At 41.1% G+C, this 17175-nt stretch overlaps 1 protein-coding gene across 1 annotated transcript; it reads left to right on the top strand.

Annotated features, from left to right (window-relative positions):
- Nucleotides 1–12437: 12437 nt before the first annotated feature.
- Nucleotides 12438–13585, top strand: LOC106650860. Its single transcript, XM_014369094.2, has 3 exons — nucleotides 12438–13123; nucleotides 13236–13304; nucleotides 13373–13585. Exons 1-2 carry the CDS (start codon nucleotides 12470–12472, stop codon nucleotides 13302–13304), a joined length of 723 nt encoding a protein of 240 aa, XP_014224580.1. The 5' UTR covers nucleotides 12438–12469; the 3' UTR covers nucleotides 13373–13585.
- The last annotated feature ends 3590 nt before the right edge of the window (nucleotides 13586–17175 follow it).

Here is a 17175-nt window from a genome sequence, read left to right as displayed (position 1 = left end):
CAAAAATGTTTACGCATTGATATAAGCGAACGTGCGCTGCGTATTATGTACTTTGTGTCTATATAATGCGTACGCCATAGCAAAAAAAAAAAAAAAGAAAAAAAGAAAAGTAAATATTTCGCTGGCGATTATTTATTTTTTTTTACGGATTATACAGTGAAAGTTCAACCACAAAAATTTTTCGTATTTTCCATATACGAACGCGCGCGCGCATATTATCTCGGGTGCTGTTAATTATTCTTTGAATTAACCAAGCGGCTTTATATATGTATGTGTATATAAATGGAAATCCGCTGATAGTATGTATCTACTTGGCTGCACTTTTTCGGCGATCCCTTTCATTTGTAGTATTTGCTCATTACTCGGTCGTGGCCTCTCTCTCTCTGTGCCCGTAAGTTTCATTAAGGTAGTCGGCAGCGGCGGCCGAAGGGAGATGGGCGCAAAATTTTCGAGCAGATTTCCAAACGCAGAGACAGCGTCGGTATCGTGTAAGTAAGTGCCCGGGCCGTACATGTATAAACGTGCAGGGGCATACGTACCTATACACGTACCCGGGATATATGTATGTACGAACGTACAATCTTTTGGTGTGCGCGCATCGAAAATACATTGGCGCGCTCGCGCTGCACATAGCATAGCCCCGTAGTCGTCGTATAGTCGTCGAATAAATTTTTCAATCTTGCGCTCGAGTAATCGCATCAATTTTCATGCCCTCGCCCTCTTTTACTTTATATAGCCGCTACGTACATATAGCTCTCTTTCTCCCTGTATACGTGTGTGCGTGTGTGTATGTGTACGTATGTGTACACAGGGAACATGGCTCGTTCGTGCTGCAGCTCGCAAGTATATATATGCAGTGGCCTCATATACACGGCGTGTGCTCGAGAGCTGAAGCTTGTATCACCTTGAAAGTGAATTCCATTGAATAATTCAACAAGATTCCGCCTTTTCGTCTATATCCTTCTCCTTTCTCTCTTTCGACGTTCGCTCGATTACACGCACAGTCTAAATCTCGCGAGCTTGCAGCGTTTACGTGTACGTGTATATAGCGAGGAGAACAAAAATTGAATTGTAACTGTCCGTCGTCGCTGCTGCTGCTGCTGCCGCTGCTTCTACACCCGTTATATATACCTATACAGATACCTAAATCGCGCATCAATCTATAAGGAATGTATCGGTCCGAACGATGATGAGCGCTTATAGCGATGTGTTTGATAGCTTCTGCTTTTCGACAGACACGCGCGAACATTCGCGTCTATTTATTTGTTTACAATATTTTTTTCTTTTCATCCTCAAATTTTCCACGTCGATCAGGCCGAAATGTCAGTGTGAGCTGTTACTGCCTGCCTGCCTGCCTCATATACGAGCGGTATAGAAATTTACTCTCGATACATCCGACAGTCAGATTGGATTAATTGAACCCGGCTGTTGCACGACGGCTTCTGCTGCAGCACACGGATCTTTAATGAAAAATCATGTAGTTGGAATTTTTTGTTACTCTTCCTTTTCTTTCTCATCTCGTGTTCTGGCTCTGGCTCCGCACAGTATGGCCGAGAAAGAATGAAAGAGAGAGAGAGAAGTCGAGTTCAAAGAGTTAAGGTGAGAAAGAACGTGTGGGTGTGTGTGTGTGGGAGAGGGAGGGTCACGCGTGTACACGTGTACATACGAGATGAAAGGGTTGCGATGTACGGCAACGACGACAACGACGACGACGACGGCAGAAGAAAATTGGATAGGAAGGAGAGGAAGTGTAGACTGTGCACTCGCGCGTTCCAAGTGTGCGGCTCGTACATACGTGTGTGCACATGCGGACTCGTGTGCGCCTCTACGTACACACGGAAGAGAACAAGCTATACACGCTATGGAATTGCACAATCGGGCTTTTATGTATAGGGAGGAAGACATAGCAAGAGGGAGAGAGAGAGAGAAACCAAATACTTTCAGTGCTCGATTGGGTTTCTCTCGTGTACGTATATTTCTGCACAGTGTACTACGGTAGACCTATATAGCAGAGGGCTGCATACGTAGTGCAGCAGCAGCAGCAGCAGCAGCAGTATAGAATATACATATAAGCTGCGTATTGGAAGGATATCGAGTATTGCTCTTTCTAGAGAGCGAGCGAGTACGAGCGAAAGTAAAATCAGAGAGTGTATACTGATTTGCCGGGGCAAAAAAGCTCCAAGAGCTTTCATGCATTTACATGCACTGCGCGCTCTGCGTTACATACACCCACACAGCGGCGTCGACGGCGCCGGCAGCATCTATTACTGTACATGCCCAATATAACTGTAGATAGTCGTGCGTGCTATACATGTATACGTCGGCGTGCAAGAGCAATGTAGCGATCTTGTATAATGATAGTCGCGTTCGAGCTGCACTGGCATCCTCACTCACACACACACCTTCGCAGGCATGCACACACACGTAGTACCGTCGGGTAACTAGGGTTTTACCCCGATGATGACTGGTCTGGCAGGCGCGCACTATAAGCGCCTAGATGTGTGCGCGTGCCTATACGTACGTGCACACACACACACACACACACACACACACACATTGCCGCCGCACCGGGAGGCTATATACGCACGTAGTAGAGCTTGCATCATCCAATTGAATTGGTCGTGCATGTGTACGCGCTATATGCTAGAGACTGTCTGCGTTGTTGCCCTGCTGCTACCACTGCTCTCGCAGTTGCGCAACGCGTATCCGTGTCTGTACGAGCACTGCGAGAAAGACCGACCTAATGGCTGGGATCAATTTTCCCTCGGCGTATGTAGACGTGGACGCGCGCTTGCGAGCCTATTTATAATGATAAGAATGTGTGCATGGCGGCTACGTGTGTGTCTCGCACTCACTCTGCGTGGACGTTAGTTATGTATCTGCATACAGCCGTGCGAGCTCTACGTTGCGCTCACTCCGCCTGACATCTCCGATTCGCATTGTTATCGGGTGCGTATATGCGTGTTATATAGCGCTGCACCGGTACCGAGTAGCAGCTTACTCTCTCTTTCTCTCTCACACATATACACGAACACAAACGCAATATGCGGCAATCGAACTATCGAGGATGATATTATTTGTCGGGCGCACGCGTGAATCAAAAACTGCGGGCATTTGTTCGATTTGAGGGAATTTTAATCCCTCTAGATCAACCGACAAATTGTTTAGACTAATCGTATTTTCGATGGCTCTGTTTTTCGGATGATATTTGCTTTCGCGCTGATACAAAAAAAAAGAGAAAAAAAGAAAAAACTAGGAATCTACGAAATTTGAGCAATTTTTTTTCCTCTGTAACGCGTATACGTTTATTTGTGAATATACATGTGTGTGTATGCGAGTATAAGAGTATTTGTACCTTTACTCTACGAGCATCTATATAACGTGTAATCTAAAATAACATTGAGATTACAGAGGGGGCTGGTATAGGAAAATAGAACAGCGAGGGAAAGGGGCTTGGGGAGAGGAGGGTAGGTAGACGAGGAAAGGGAGACGCCAATTTCGTTTTCCTCCTTATACTCCCGAAGCAGGTAAAAAGCTTTGTAGCGCTATACTAGATATAAGCGCAAGATGTTGAATTCCCGATTTTTTTCGCCATGAATGTAAAAGTCTTTCTCTACCTTCCTCCCCCTAACAGTGTGAGTATGAAGCATTGACTTTCTATGTGTACCAGTTACTAAATGAGAACTCTTTCATTTCCATTGAATATTCAACTTCAAAACTTCCCATTTTTCTTTGTTTTCTCCTCCTCTCTTTCTCTTTCTCTTTCTCTTTCTCTTTCTCTAGCTTCTCTACCTCGTTTTTGAATTAATTTATCGAACTTTTCGCGAGATTGTTTTGTTTTTAAAATTAAAATTAAAAAAGGACAAAAGAGCCAATTTTTTCAAGAGACTTTCGCATATTAATCATATCGAGATTTGTTTGTATATTGCACAAAAGCGCACATACAGCACACGCACTTAATCGTATACAATTGGCAAAAGAAAAGCAAAACGAGGGAGAGAAAGAGCGAGAGAGAGAAAAGTTGAAATGCCTTTGCATGAAAGTGATTTAGTAGTGTACACAAGGGCCAACTTTCAGCGGAAAAATTATCGGACGAATAAATATAGGTAATTAACTTAATTTTCCGAATATTTGCCCCAGTTTATAATTATTTTAAGATCAAACTATTTACTAACTTGATTAAATGAATCTTGAGCTTAATTCAGCTTGGCTAAGCTCTCGAAGATTTTATCTCAGTCGAGATTTTCCCTGCCGCGGATGGCCGAGCTTTTTACACGACTTCTTTTTTTCATGCTCGCTCAGCGGTTATTGGTAAATATTTAACTTTTTGCCCTCCTCCCCCTTCCACCTCGCGATCCTCTTATAAGCAACCAGTGTCCACGAGCTATTAAAATGTTAATGATCTTATGCAAACTACGGACACGGCCCGACCGTGCGGCGCAGCTGCTTTTTAATGCAAACACGGCTCTGGATGGGATGGGAGAAGCCGCGCGCGACGCGATGATTTGAATTACGATCGCCCTTTCACGTTTCCGAACTCCGTTCGAGTTCCGCTCGTTGTTCGAGAGAATGGAAGAATATTCTCTTTTCGTGAGAAGAATTCGCACACGCTACCACTCGACGCGGCGACTCGATCTCTCGACTAACCAGATATAAATTTCAACGGCCTTCTATATTTGATACGATCCGCGAGTGCACCTCTCAAAAGCTGAAACGGCTCATTCGTATAATACGAAATCATAATTATTAGAAGTAACAGTCGACGAAGGGAGTATTGTTTGTTTTTTACCTTTCAACGCCATACGAAATGATGGGCTAACAAAGTTTTACCGCGTCACATAAAATGTGACCGTCGAAAAATCGAGGGATGAATTATTGAAATTTTCTGCATCTTTTCGTCGTCCCTTTCGTGACCGTTCGACCGAGGCGTAAGGGAGAGAAAAAGCGCAAAGAGGGAAAGAACAGAATTTTCAGGTCACTTAGAAATAATTAAACTTATCGATTTCTTTAGTTTGATTTGTGTTTCAAGAGTTGAAATGACTCCTACAATTCTTTCCAATTGTCCAAGCGATTAAATTTTTATGATTATTCAGCCCACTTCAGTCAACGTAATTCTCTCTCTCTCTCTCTCGCTTTTGCCATCTAAAAAAAATCACCTTCCAATTGGACCAACTTTCCAGCCGAAAAAGAGTCGTGACGTTTAATTATAAAAAAACGTGAAAATCGTAGAAACGCATCAAATTCTGATATAGCGGGCGACGCGTATCTGTGCGTCGCGATGAATGATATAGGATATTTCGCATCAAGGCGCACGATGACGACAACGACTGCGATGGCGACGACAACTACGACGACGACAAAAGCGAAAAATTTTCAAGAAAGCGCCATCGTCAAGGTGAGCCAGGGAGCAGGCTTTTTCGCAGCAGCAGAAGCAGTAGCATCGATCGATGGTATTTCCGCGCTCGCGCGCTCCTTTTCATACTCTATATAGCCTAAGTGTATATGTATATAGATATATGTGTATAAAGCTCACGGCTCGCATGTATGTATACTTCTTTTTTATCACACAGACAGACACACAAGACTCAGAGAGCGCACGCGATGATTCTTCTTGCAACTTTTAACTCTCTCTCTCTCTCTCTCTCTCTCTCTCTCCTTTTTTTCTCGAAGAAATTTCTTCTGCTTATACCCTGCAGAAATCGTGTGCTCGTGTGCGCGTGGATGTGTGAGTGTGCTTGTATGCGTGTGTGTGTCTGTGTGGGTGTATAGATATATAGTGGCATCGCACGCCATATAGCGTCGAGTAACGCGAAACCATTTACCCGCCATCTCTCTGGCTGCACGTCTTGAATGCATCGTTTTCCCTCACTCTGACTCTGCCTCTACCTCGGCTGCTGCTGCTACTCCTGCGGCTGCTGTGTTACCTATATCAGAACCCAAGAAAAGCCATGTGGCATTTTAGGATACCTCTTTTCCTTGTATGGCCTATAATAGCTCGAAAATCTCTTTTCTTCTTTTTCTTCTCTCGCAGCCCCCGCGCGCGCGCGCTTTTCCTTCTTATTTTCTTTTTGCTTTCTTTCTTTCTCTTCCGCTATAAAAACTCTTATTCTATTGAGAAACGAAAGAGAGGCAACGTAATGTATCGCTTACAGCGGACCAACCGAGAGCTTTTCACGCGAGAAATCTTTTATTAGAAAATTCGGTAAACAGCCCCATCGGACGCGCGCGAGCTTTTCCTAGAACATATCCTGTGAATGTGTATACGATCAGCTGCTGCGATCGAAAAGACGATATTGCAGAAGCCAAATTATCCGTTTCGTTTGATCATTTGAGTTTATGTACATACATCCCGATACGTATGATAAACATCTTTGCCAAAGTTGTTTATACGTGTGTGCTTACCGTATACATATAGCGTGTATCATATATAAGTATTGTCGCTCGCAGCTCTCTCGTAAGCAAGCACATGTGTTCATGATTATGAACTAATTATAAGTTCGTTGTGTTTGCCTTCGTACTCCCTCCCTTCACCCTTCTTAATAAACGACTTGTAAGACCTCGTTAAATGTTGAAAGTGAGAGGATGAGGGGGTGGTGCTGCTGCAGAGACGCGAGGAGGGCAACGAGAAACGTAAAGCTCCCGCGCGCAGTTTACGAAATTTGAGCTTTATTGAATGCAAGCTCGTTGACTATACATAACGGCCAGCCGTTGCTGCGCGCCTGCAGCGATGAAAATCGTATATATAGGTGTGTGTGTGCGTGTGTAGGTGTATGTAAATAAATATATGTATACCAAAGGTATACGCAATATATATCTACGCTACACGCCAAAGCGTTTTACCGTATGAATTATTATGGTGGAACGTGTGCGCGTAGCAGCAGCAGCAGCAGCGGCACCCCCTCTAATATGCACGATATACAAAATATAGCTGAACGCGAGCGAGCGGCACCAAACATTAGTTTCTGTATAAAGCTGCGAGGGAAAGCAGCTTTTATGCTTTTCTCTCTCACTCACTCCGGGCGCATGCGATCCTCGATTGAAAATTTCAGCGTCTAAATATTTGACCGGTTAATAGCGAAACGGGATTTTTCTGCGCACGTACTGAGAGAGAGAGAAAGAGAGAGAGAGAGATCCTTGTGACCTTATGCACACAGGTTTGTGCTTGACGCGCTGCTGCACGATCCTCGAGCGCCAAATCATTTTTCAAGCCTGTGGAGAGAATAAACGATGTTTACGATACGAACGCGCGCGCGCGACAAACACAGAGCGAAACACACGAGTGTAGTGGGGGCTTGCGCGAAAGCAGCAATGCGAAACATACTATATAAAGTCCGGGGCTGCCGAGCTCGGCGCGTTTATAAACATTATCACGTTCGGAAGATTTTTTGATAAAACGTGAAATAATACACAGAGTCGGCGGCGAGCATGAAAGAGAAAGAGAGAGAGAGAGCCGGAGAAGGAGACATATTTCATGCAGAAAAGCCATTGTAAATTGTCCGCGAGCTTGTATATAAGAATGAGCTATACTCGGCGTATACGGAATGCAATGTTGAATGCGAGAGAACGGCATATTCGTCGTGAGCGCGAGCTTAAATACGCGCGAAATGCAAATTGTCAGGCTCGAGTTAACATCTACTACCTACTGTTGCACTGCGCCGCTGCTGTTACTGCTGTTGCTGCTGTGTATATAAAGTATGTGAGATGTTCGTTTGCTATTTCTTCTCTCTCTCTCTCTGACTTTTTACGTGTGTATACACACACATTCACGGTAGCTTATTTGTACACATAAAAACTCGTGTGTGTATGCATGTACACAGAGGCAGAGGATAGAGGTGAGACTCCTAGATCAAAAAGTCGTCGACGCGTGAATAATGCCCACTTGACATCTTGAAGAATTAGCATATATGTATACACACGGAGAGCTAGAGAAAGAAGTTTTTCTTCGACCATCCCCTTCCCTGTTGCTGAGCTTAGACAGCAGTGCATATGCACAAAGGAAGCCCGGCGTGCCATTTATTCGCTTACCGTAATATATCTTCCTTATATCATTTTTTTATCCGCGCGCGCGCCAAGCCCGACAAAATAATCGAATAAATTTTGCGGAATTTTCGTGTGAACGCTACTAGCTGCAGCAAGTAAGAGAGAAAATATATTTTTAGCTACGAATTTGGGTTGGTATTGTATTTTTAATTCCTTGACTTTTCAGATCAATTAAAAAAAGTATAGACATTTAATTCGACGACAAATTTTAATTCTATTGAGGTGTTTTTTGGAGTCGAAATGACGTTTGTATAGCTTCGAATTTCTTTACTAAGTGACAATTATTCACTTTCAACTTTTGTTGGTTTGTTTTTTTTTACAGACACTGATGAATTGATCCTGTTAACAAGAATGATGTTTTTTCGCGACAATGCATCGAATCCTTTCTAAAAATACTGGATGGAGATTTTTATTCAAAGGTAAGAGTAAAAACAAAAGTTTTTTTAATAAATATACAACACCCAAGAAATTGACTATAACATTCAGACAGTCGAACAAAAAGGATGATCAACGACTAGAAATGAAAGCCCTTATTTTTTTGTATAAAAATATCAAACATTTTTAAAAATTCCTAAAAGTTCGGGATTTGTGTTTTACTTTTACATTCAAATCTCTATTGCATTTGATACTGCGTGGAAAGTTACATGCACAAAAAAGACGCTTGTATTATGCAAAAAAAGGAGATAAAAAAGGAAAGGGTAGCTCTGCTCGCTCACTTGGGGGGCTTTGGATATAGTGCAGGTGGACATTCCCATGTAAATGCTTTGAAACAGCTCAATATATATTAAAAAAAAAAAAAAAAAAAAAAACAGTGTCGCGTAGAGTTAAAAGATTTCTCTGAGCTTACGCAAAATGTCAATCGATCAACTACAGGTATTTACTCGCTCTCTCTCTGCTCTTGATGCGCGCATACATGAAGCGGCAATCAACTTTGAACTCGTCGAACACAAAAAAATCGATAAGCTTTTCGAAATGTGAAAAAAAATTGTATTTTTTCAAAAGCAGCTCCCTCCCTGTTTCGCGTGCGCATTTCATAATTGCGTTCGTCGGGTAGAATTATTAATCCATCTGGTACTGCTGTATTAAAGGTCCGTACGATACACATAATAAATCATCCGTAAAGTCGAGGAAAAAAAAATGTTTTTTTCTCTTTCTCTCTCTTTCTCTCTTTACCTATTCCCTACCCTCTCTCACTCTTTCGCATCGCTTTAAAAGTATTATATGAAAAAAGCAATAGCGCACGTATAAGCTTTCCTATGTATATACAAGTTAATTCAAAAGAAAGTCTCACATGCGATACCGGGCGCGTTCCAATGTGCCTCTGCCGCGAAGCTTTTGCTAATATCCGTGAATGTCATGTAAGTTGCAAAATTTAAAGAAAAGAAAAAAAAAGAGAAAAAGGAAAAAAATATGATAACAAAAACAGCGCCGAGCATCGAGCGTGCACGGCGTGGCACGCGTACCGCCACCAGAACGTTGGAACCGAAAAGTAAAAGCTTCGCTACTGGCGTAACATCGCATTATACCAAGTCGTTCTATTCACGTTCCGCATAGCTCAAGCTCGTAAAACTTCTGGTTCCCGCTGCGCACTTATACTCTCTCTCTCTCTCTCTCTCTCTCTCTCTCTCTCTCCATTTATACCCGTACCAACGTATAGGCTGAAGGTATATACGCGCTATACTTTCTCGGCCTCTGTGCAAGTGTGTATGTGTGTCATATGTATACGTAAAACGTTTTGCCGGTGCCATGGTGTACGGTACGGCGCAGCGCGCGCTCCATGCGACAGAGACTCCAATATGCTCGGCGCTGTGCTGCTGTGCATGTGCTACACAAGCGATATATATTTGAAAGAGAGATAGACTCGAGGCGCACCATCTCGCGTGTGTGTATAATACACAGCGTGTCTAGTATATATATTATAAATACGCGCAGAGCCTTGGCTGCGCATATGTGTATGTGTGTGGGTGTGCGTGTGCAGTGCAAGCTCTTTTATGAGAAAACACGTATGAACCGTAAAAAAGGAGGAAAAAGCACACACAACCGGCGCGTCAAAATTACAAATTGATTTTAAATTGTACGAGTGCGGTCGCGAGGGCAACAGATGGAAAATAAAAATGTATACCGGTATACATTTTTCTTCGCATACAAGCGGAAGTTGCTCGTCTCCTGCGAGTCTTAGCCAGAGCTTGCATTCGATTTGCGGGAATAAAAATGCTTCAACGAGTGAGTGTGAGAAGGAGAGGGAGAGGGAATCTTGCCTAACGCTCGCACGCATCCATCAAATCCGGCTGCGATCGCCGTGAGAACGTGAGCGCATCGATCAAAATTTGTTCTCGATAACGCGACGCACTTTTCTCGCTGTGCCAGATCCCTCTCACTTTGCACGTTGCCTTTTTTTCCACCCGCCAACGTCCGGATTTCGCGTTTATAAACAGAAGCTAGCGACGTGTATAATTGCTGTGAAAAAAATCTTCAAAAATAGTCTATAAATCGCGCCGAGGCATCAATCGAAATTTCGAATTCTCTGGCAAGGTGAAGCAAAAAAAAAAGGAAAAAAGAAGCAGCTGTACAGAGAGCGCGTGAGTCAAGTAATATACGTTTGCCGACGAGACACGTCATCGAGATTGCCATTCGGTCGCTTCTTAAATATGAAAATTCTCTTTTTCAATTAAACCGCTGCTGTACCGGTGCATGCGGACTGTATAGAAGAGGCAGCAGTGCCAGCATTTGAGCGAGTGTATATGCAACGCTACCACTGCTACTCGAGTTTCAATCAAATGCTTAAATACTGCCGAGATGGGTCACATCACCGCCGCGTCGCCTCCATCCTACCTACATTTGAATAATCCACGTGACGACTTGGCACTATTTACTTCATCATCCTCTCTGTTGCCTGCACCGCTACTGCTGCTGCTACCACTGCTGCTGCTACTGCCACGCGCTGTATGTAATTATGAAAACCTTCTTCAGAGCTGGAATATATTATAATACACAAACTTACGCAATTTCTCGAGTGCGGACAGAGAGAAAGAGGGGCAAGGGGTTAAAAACGACCGCAATAACAAATCTGTGCGAGTGTGATGTACAAGAGCGAATGAATCCTTTGTGTAATTGAACTTTGTGTGTATGGTACTTAATTGCGTGTTTGGTGAGGTCGAATGATGGAGAGTACTTTTATTCTTGGCAGGTACGAGAGGATACATTTATTTTTAATTAATTAACTCTTCGTTGCTTTATTACATATTTCATAGAAAATTTCTAAGACAGATGTATGGAGGAATATTCGTGAAGTATATGGTACGTTTTGTATCGAAAACATGAATTTATTGGCTCAAAAAAAAAAGATAAAGAGTTTATTGTTATAAATTTTATTGCGTTTAGGTGTAATTACCTTATGGCTAATATGTCGTACATTTTCGATACAATATTTCAATCAGTTTTACACGGTAAGAAAACATGGAAAATTACATGAAAAACGGAAGACGAATTCCTCTAAACGGATAAACAATCATATAAATTATTATTAAAACAATAAGGAAATATTGTGTAAACTTTACATAACTTGGTGGTAGGTATTCACAAACTATAAAAACAGGGAAAGCGAGAAGTAAATAAAATGACATGACCAATAAATTAAATAAAATTGTAGGAAGGTAATTATCGAATAAATAATAAGATACGTGATACATAAAATACAAGAAAAAAATACGCAAGAAGAAAGCAATGGGTCCCATGGTCAATGCTGTGGAGTGCCGAGATGACGTCGAAGACAGAAGTTGAAAAGGTCGATGGATAGAGCGCCAGTGATGAACTCGTCGAACTGCCTGGACTGCGAAGCTACGCTCGTAAAGTAAGAGAGCGTCAAATCATGACGATTGTTGTTATAATTTCTCGCAGCTGTAAACTTAATTTTATTGGTCTGTGTTTTCATAGAATTTAAATACCTTTCCATGTGACAGAACAACGTATACAAAGTTGACTACCTTAGTTTAAATTTCGAACTTGTAAACAAACTAATCGAACTACTTACTTATAATATACAAAAAGCCGAAAATAACTGTAAACATTGCAGTTATACGAGAAAAATATTTTGATATTATGATATATAGAGCTCATCATACAAAAAAATACCTTGTGAGGGTCAAAAATTTTGAAATTTACCTAACTTATGATTGTTGCAGCGGAATTATTCGTAACAGGAGAAAGATGATGTTATTTTTCATAAATGAAGCAGTATTTTAATTTGTCAGTAGGAATCCTAGTTTCGACGTTTAATTTCTTTGAAGAATCGTTAATTACAAATGATCTAAAACGTACACTACGACTGTCAACAATCCCCACCACGCGTTTTATATTATAGTTTCGATTAACTCTGACAGCGTTCGATTGAGAAATAACATGATTTTTGTTCAGTCTTCTCGCCGCAAAAATGGCACAAGGTAGAGAGCCGCGTGTTTCTATTGCACCAGGATCCGTTGAGCCTGAATTCGATCCGACGAGGCCGCTTCAGTCTCCCAATGGTGTCTATTTTAATTACGAAACCGGGACCCTCGAAGATCCTTATTCAGATAATTCGGATATCGATTTTTACCGCAGAATACAAAAATCAGATCAATACGTGAATGATTTAATGAATCGTGGAGCGCTAGAATCAAGGACAGCTATAACGGAAAATGATGCTGCGAGCGATAAAGTGGAAGTGAAGCGCAGGACCGACGAGCTCGCGTCGAGGCGGACGTCAGACAGCTGTGAATCCGCAACGGTGGACACAACGATCGACTCGGTAAAGCACCCTACCTCAGCTACGGATCAACATACAGCAGATGACCCACAGCTCATTCTTAATGTCAGTACCCTTCGACGCACGGACACTTATTCGTCATTTCGTGATCTCCAGGACAGATTTTCATCGACAAATAATTATCTTGAGCTAGATTCTAGGGCCTTGAGTCGCTTAGACCCAAGGTATGTCGGAAGGTTACGCGAAAGATTGGACGAGCTGGCGAGAGAAAGGGAAAGTGAAAAGGAAAAATTCGAACTTTCAAGAATCAAGTGTACAATTGGTGCAATTATATGGTGCACTGTGAGTATTTTTAATGGTATTTAGGCGTAAAACCACATTTTAAAAGCTGCATGATCTCACTTTTCAGCTTGATACCTGTATATACATTTGTTTATTACTGTTTTCTTTACAGATCATGCTATTATATGCAATAGGATTGTTTTACTTTTTTATTAGCTTGTTTGTGGAAAAGAAGATTTAGGTAAATTTTTTTCACCTTATCAACTGTTTTTTTGAGTTTTCAATTAATAAGCTTTGCTCACATTTTAGAAAAAGAAAGCATGATTGTGAAAGATGAACGTATCATGGGAGCATGCAAAAATATATTTGCAATAAAAAAATTCAACCATAGTGGTTAAAATATTGAACTACGTTATCAGAATGATTTGTACATTATTTTTGTACATGAAAATTTTTTTTTTGTAGAAAGAAGATTATTATTCAATTCATTGTATGATGCAATAAAGACAAAACTGTTTCGTACCCAATTCTTCAAAAATTCTAATTTATAACAATTTTTTATTTAATTCCACTGGAAACATTGCTAAAAGTCAAATAAAATAATTCAAAATCTTTAAAAAAAAATCCAGTTTTAAGAAAGCTCGAGCTATAACAAAAAAATTGTTATTTATAGTTTTAATTTTTTTAAGCAAATAATATTCAATTCAAATTATTAAGATTGTCTCGTACGCTAGGGTTTCATTGCGCGGGCACTGAAAAAAATGTTTTCATAATTTTTTTTCTAAGCCGATCTTCGATAAGGAAAACTGAAAATGAATATTACGATTTGCCTGTCAAGGAATACTACCGGTGAAAATTAGTTGAAATTTCATCCAGTCATTCACAGCAACAATATCGGAAAATCAGCTGAGAAAAATAGTTATGCAACTATACAGTTTCAATGTGCGATCGATAAAGAACGAGGCTGCGGTATCATCTTGACAGGACCATTTGTAACTTACGAAAATTCGTGAATTTGTTTTGACGCACCGCTTTTTTTTCAATTTCATGTTTTCAATCACTCACGGTTTACTAATTTTCATTTTTCTCTCATTTCCTCCCCCATAAAAAAAAACCTAAGACCAGCGCATATGAAAATGCTTTTTCTGCAAGGCAAAAGATTGAAATACGCAACCGGTGAATTTATTTATCACGGTGCAAAGAAATTACTAAATCATAGCCGGTGCACGTCGTACATAAATACGGCACAAGGCATTCGGAGGCAGAAAAGCAAGTAGTTGGTAACGTTTTCCGTATACGTATATATATGCAGGATATATGTATTGTATACAAGCGCACATCGTAGTCTGGCGTACGTATGATACGTATACGTACGTATAAATGTGGATGCGTAGGTGAGCGTGTGTGTGGGTGGATTGTGTGCGTTCGTGCGTATAGAACAAAGCGTGGCAAAGTAGTAGCTAGCGGTGCACTATCGAGCCGGCATAAATCAAGCGAACGCGCGCACATGGACGCACGCAGACATGCCCGCGCATACACCTATATTTAGCACGTATATATGTATGTACGCACGGAGCAGGTTGGATAGGCGCGTGTATATAATGCGATAATACCAATACACAAGTCACGCGTGCGTATATAGATATATGTATTTGCGTATATGCGTATGTATATACTCTAAACATCGAACAGCAACAACAACAACAACAACAACAACATGCAGCAAGGCAACGAAAACGCACCGGTGCTTTTCCACGTAGCATCATATATGAAACGAGCTTGCCTTGCGCGTGTACAATATACGCTCGATTCTGCGGCCTATAGCTCGACTTGCTATATTTAAGCTCTGCTCTCTCTTCCTCTCTCTCGTCCGCGCGCGCGCGTTACCGATAAATAATTCGATCCCAGTGCCACACACGGTATAGTGGTAGTGTGCTCGGGCGTGCGTGTGCACACCACACTGCCGCGCAGAGCGTACGCGATCTATGTAAATATATCTATAGATGCGTATGATGTACACGTATAGGCATCTCGAGGGCTGCTGCGTACAAATACGCGCGCTCACAATTGTACATATGTATGCGCGCCTCATCGTATATTCTCGAGCGAGCGAGCGTCGAGCTTGCAAGCTCACCCAGCCGGCCCCCCTTCGACCCCGCGCCGCCCGACACCCACGATTAGGCTATATCAATGCCACCTCGCTCGCATCGCATCGACGCGAAAGCTATATAGCAAGAGAGAGAGAGAGAGAGAGAGAGAGAGAGAGAGAAAGATAGATAAAAAGAGTAAACGCGCGTGAGTCGTAAATATACGTATGTATAGGTAGGTGAAAATCTTGAAACTGCAGTTAATTTCGAATCTTCCATAATTACTTCCCTATGTTTTAATGATACTAGTAGTATTTTAAAAATAACTAACTAATATTTTCATACTTAAATTTAGTCACATCAATCATACCTAGTACATTAGAACTGATTTATTTTTTACATAAATTATATTAAAAAATAAATCATATGCATTATTTATTAAATTAATTAATTTTGATTCAAAATTTATGTTTGAATACTAATTTATTTTTTACATTGATTGCTGGAAAACTTTTTAAAAATTCAATCATCATTAAAAACTGTCTCCACCACTAGATGGCGAATACTTTTAACTGTAAATCTGCAATTAATAAAATCAAAATAACTGTATAAGTTTGGCATGACTCACCGTTAGAATTAGCAACTGTGCAAATAAGTACTTTTTGGTCAAAAACATTTTTTTTGTTGTACTAAAAAATTCAGTCTACGTATAATAAATACACGTAGTATAGTGGTGCCAGTTGAGCATCAGGAAGTCCTAATTTTGATCAGTTATCTATAGGACTTTTCAAAATGATCGTAGCTATCACCAAATTAAAACGAGAAGGATAATTAGTCTTCGCGGCTCGCGAAAATACCGCTTGGGATGTATACGAGGCTAGCGCGCACCGCAGCTTTTCTGCAGCTATTTGCCAGATGGAGCGCGAAACGCGCTCATCGATATTAAAAAAGTTTTCTGCCTTCGCCGCGGCTCAGAACTCTATAACGCCTATACTCCTATCTCTCTTTCAATATCGATGTATCGGTTAATGCGCATTATGGGCATATACAGTTGATTAGTATAAATTACAGAAATTTAATAAATGGGATCTCGAAATACTTTTCCTAGAAAATGTTGCGGACTGAGCTCGAGCGCTGCGCTGCGCTGGCCAACCAGTCGGAGACGACGAGTGAGAAAAGTTGCGAAACTTCTTCTGCGTGCTAACGAAGTTAATTAAAATTTGAAATGCTTATTGAAAATTTGCCCCTACGATATTTGCGAGAGACGAAGCAGAAGGAGGCGGGATCTCCATTCAATTAATTGACGATGTTTGATGTATAAACCGAGATTTGATTCGTACGGTCAAAGTATCGAAATAATTTTGGTTTCTTTTCCAAATTATACAGGGTAAATTAAATAAATAAATAAATGTTGGGTCTACTCGTCCCTTCTTTCCCTGGTACGTTGACCCCGTACTATAAAGCTGTGTTTAATATGTTTATTTTGTTATTTTCTAGATTCTTGTTATCATTTTGAAAAGCTTGCATTTTTAGGTTGGCTTTGATATAGGTAGAATGCAGAAACTAATGTGTGTTTAGCTTATTGAATCACGGAAAATTTCGATAGATACTATGAGAGAAGTTACGCGTAAGATTGTTTTGAAATCTGCTGCCTTTACGATTCTTTACTTAGAAAATAATTCTTTGTTGACTTTTATCTCCTGGCCTTCGAGTTTATTCGCAAACAGATCACAATCGACGTCGACGAGTCTATATAATAAGCTCCACTATAACTCGACAATAACACTTACTTTCAAACACACACAATGTAACCTCTCATGCGTTCAAATCCGTAAGATCTTTAACGATCAATGGCTCATCGGTTTTTTCTTTATTCCTCAATCGCGAAACGCGCGAGCGTGAAATTCTCAATCCCATCGCGAGAATACGAATTTCCCAGCTATCATCGTGTCTTATATGTATTAAGCGCGAATAAGAACGCGCGCCGCGAATACCTTACTTAAGCTTATTAAATTTGAGACCGCT

Source organism: Trichogramma pretiosum, unplaced genomic scaffold (assembly GCF_000599845.2).
Source record: "Trichogramma pretiosum strain Unisexual culture from Peru unplaced genomic scaffold, Tpre_2.0 scaffold3, whole genome shotgun sequence".
Classification (NCBI taxonomy): domain Eukaryota; kingdom Metazoa; phylum Arthropoda; class Insecta; order Hymenoptera; family Trichogrammatidae; genus Trichogramma; species Trichogramma pretiosum.
The sequence above is the reverse complement of the archived record's forward strand: the minus strand, read 5'-3'. Positions and strand labels throughout refer to the sequence as shown.

What these genes read in the sequence shown, in the direction of transcription:
- LOC106650860 (XM_014369094.2), top strand. Translation starts at nt 12,470, where the DNA reads ATGGCACAAGGTAGAGAGCCGCGTGTTTCTATTGCACCAGGATCCGTT. An exon ending in GTGCAATTATATGGTGCACT is followed by an intron (nt 13,124 to 13,235) that starts GTGAGTATTTTT and finishes TTTTCTTTACAG; the next exon opens with ATCATGCTATTATATGCAAT.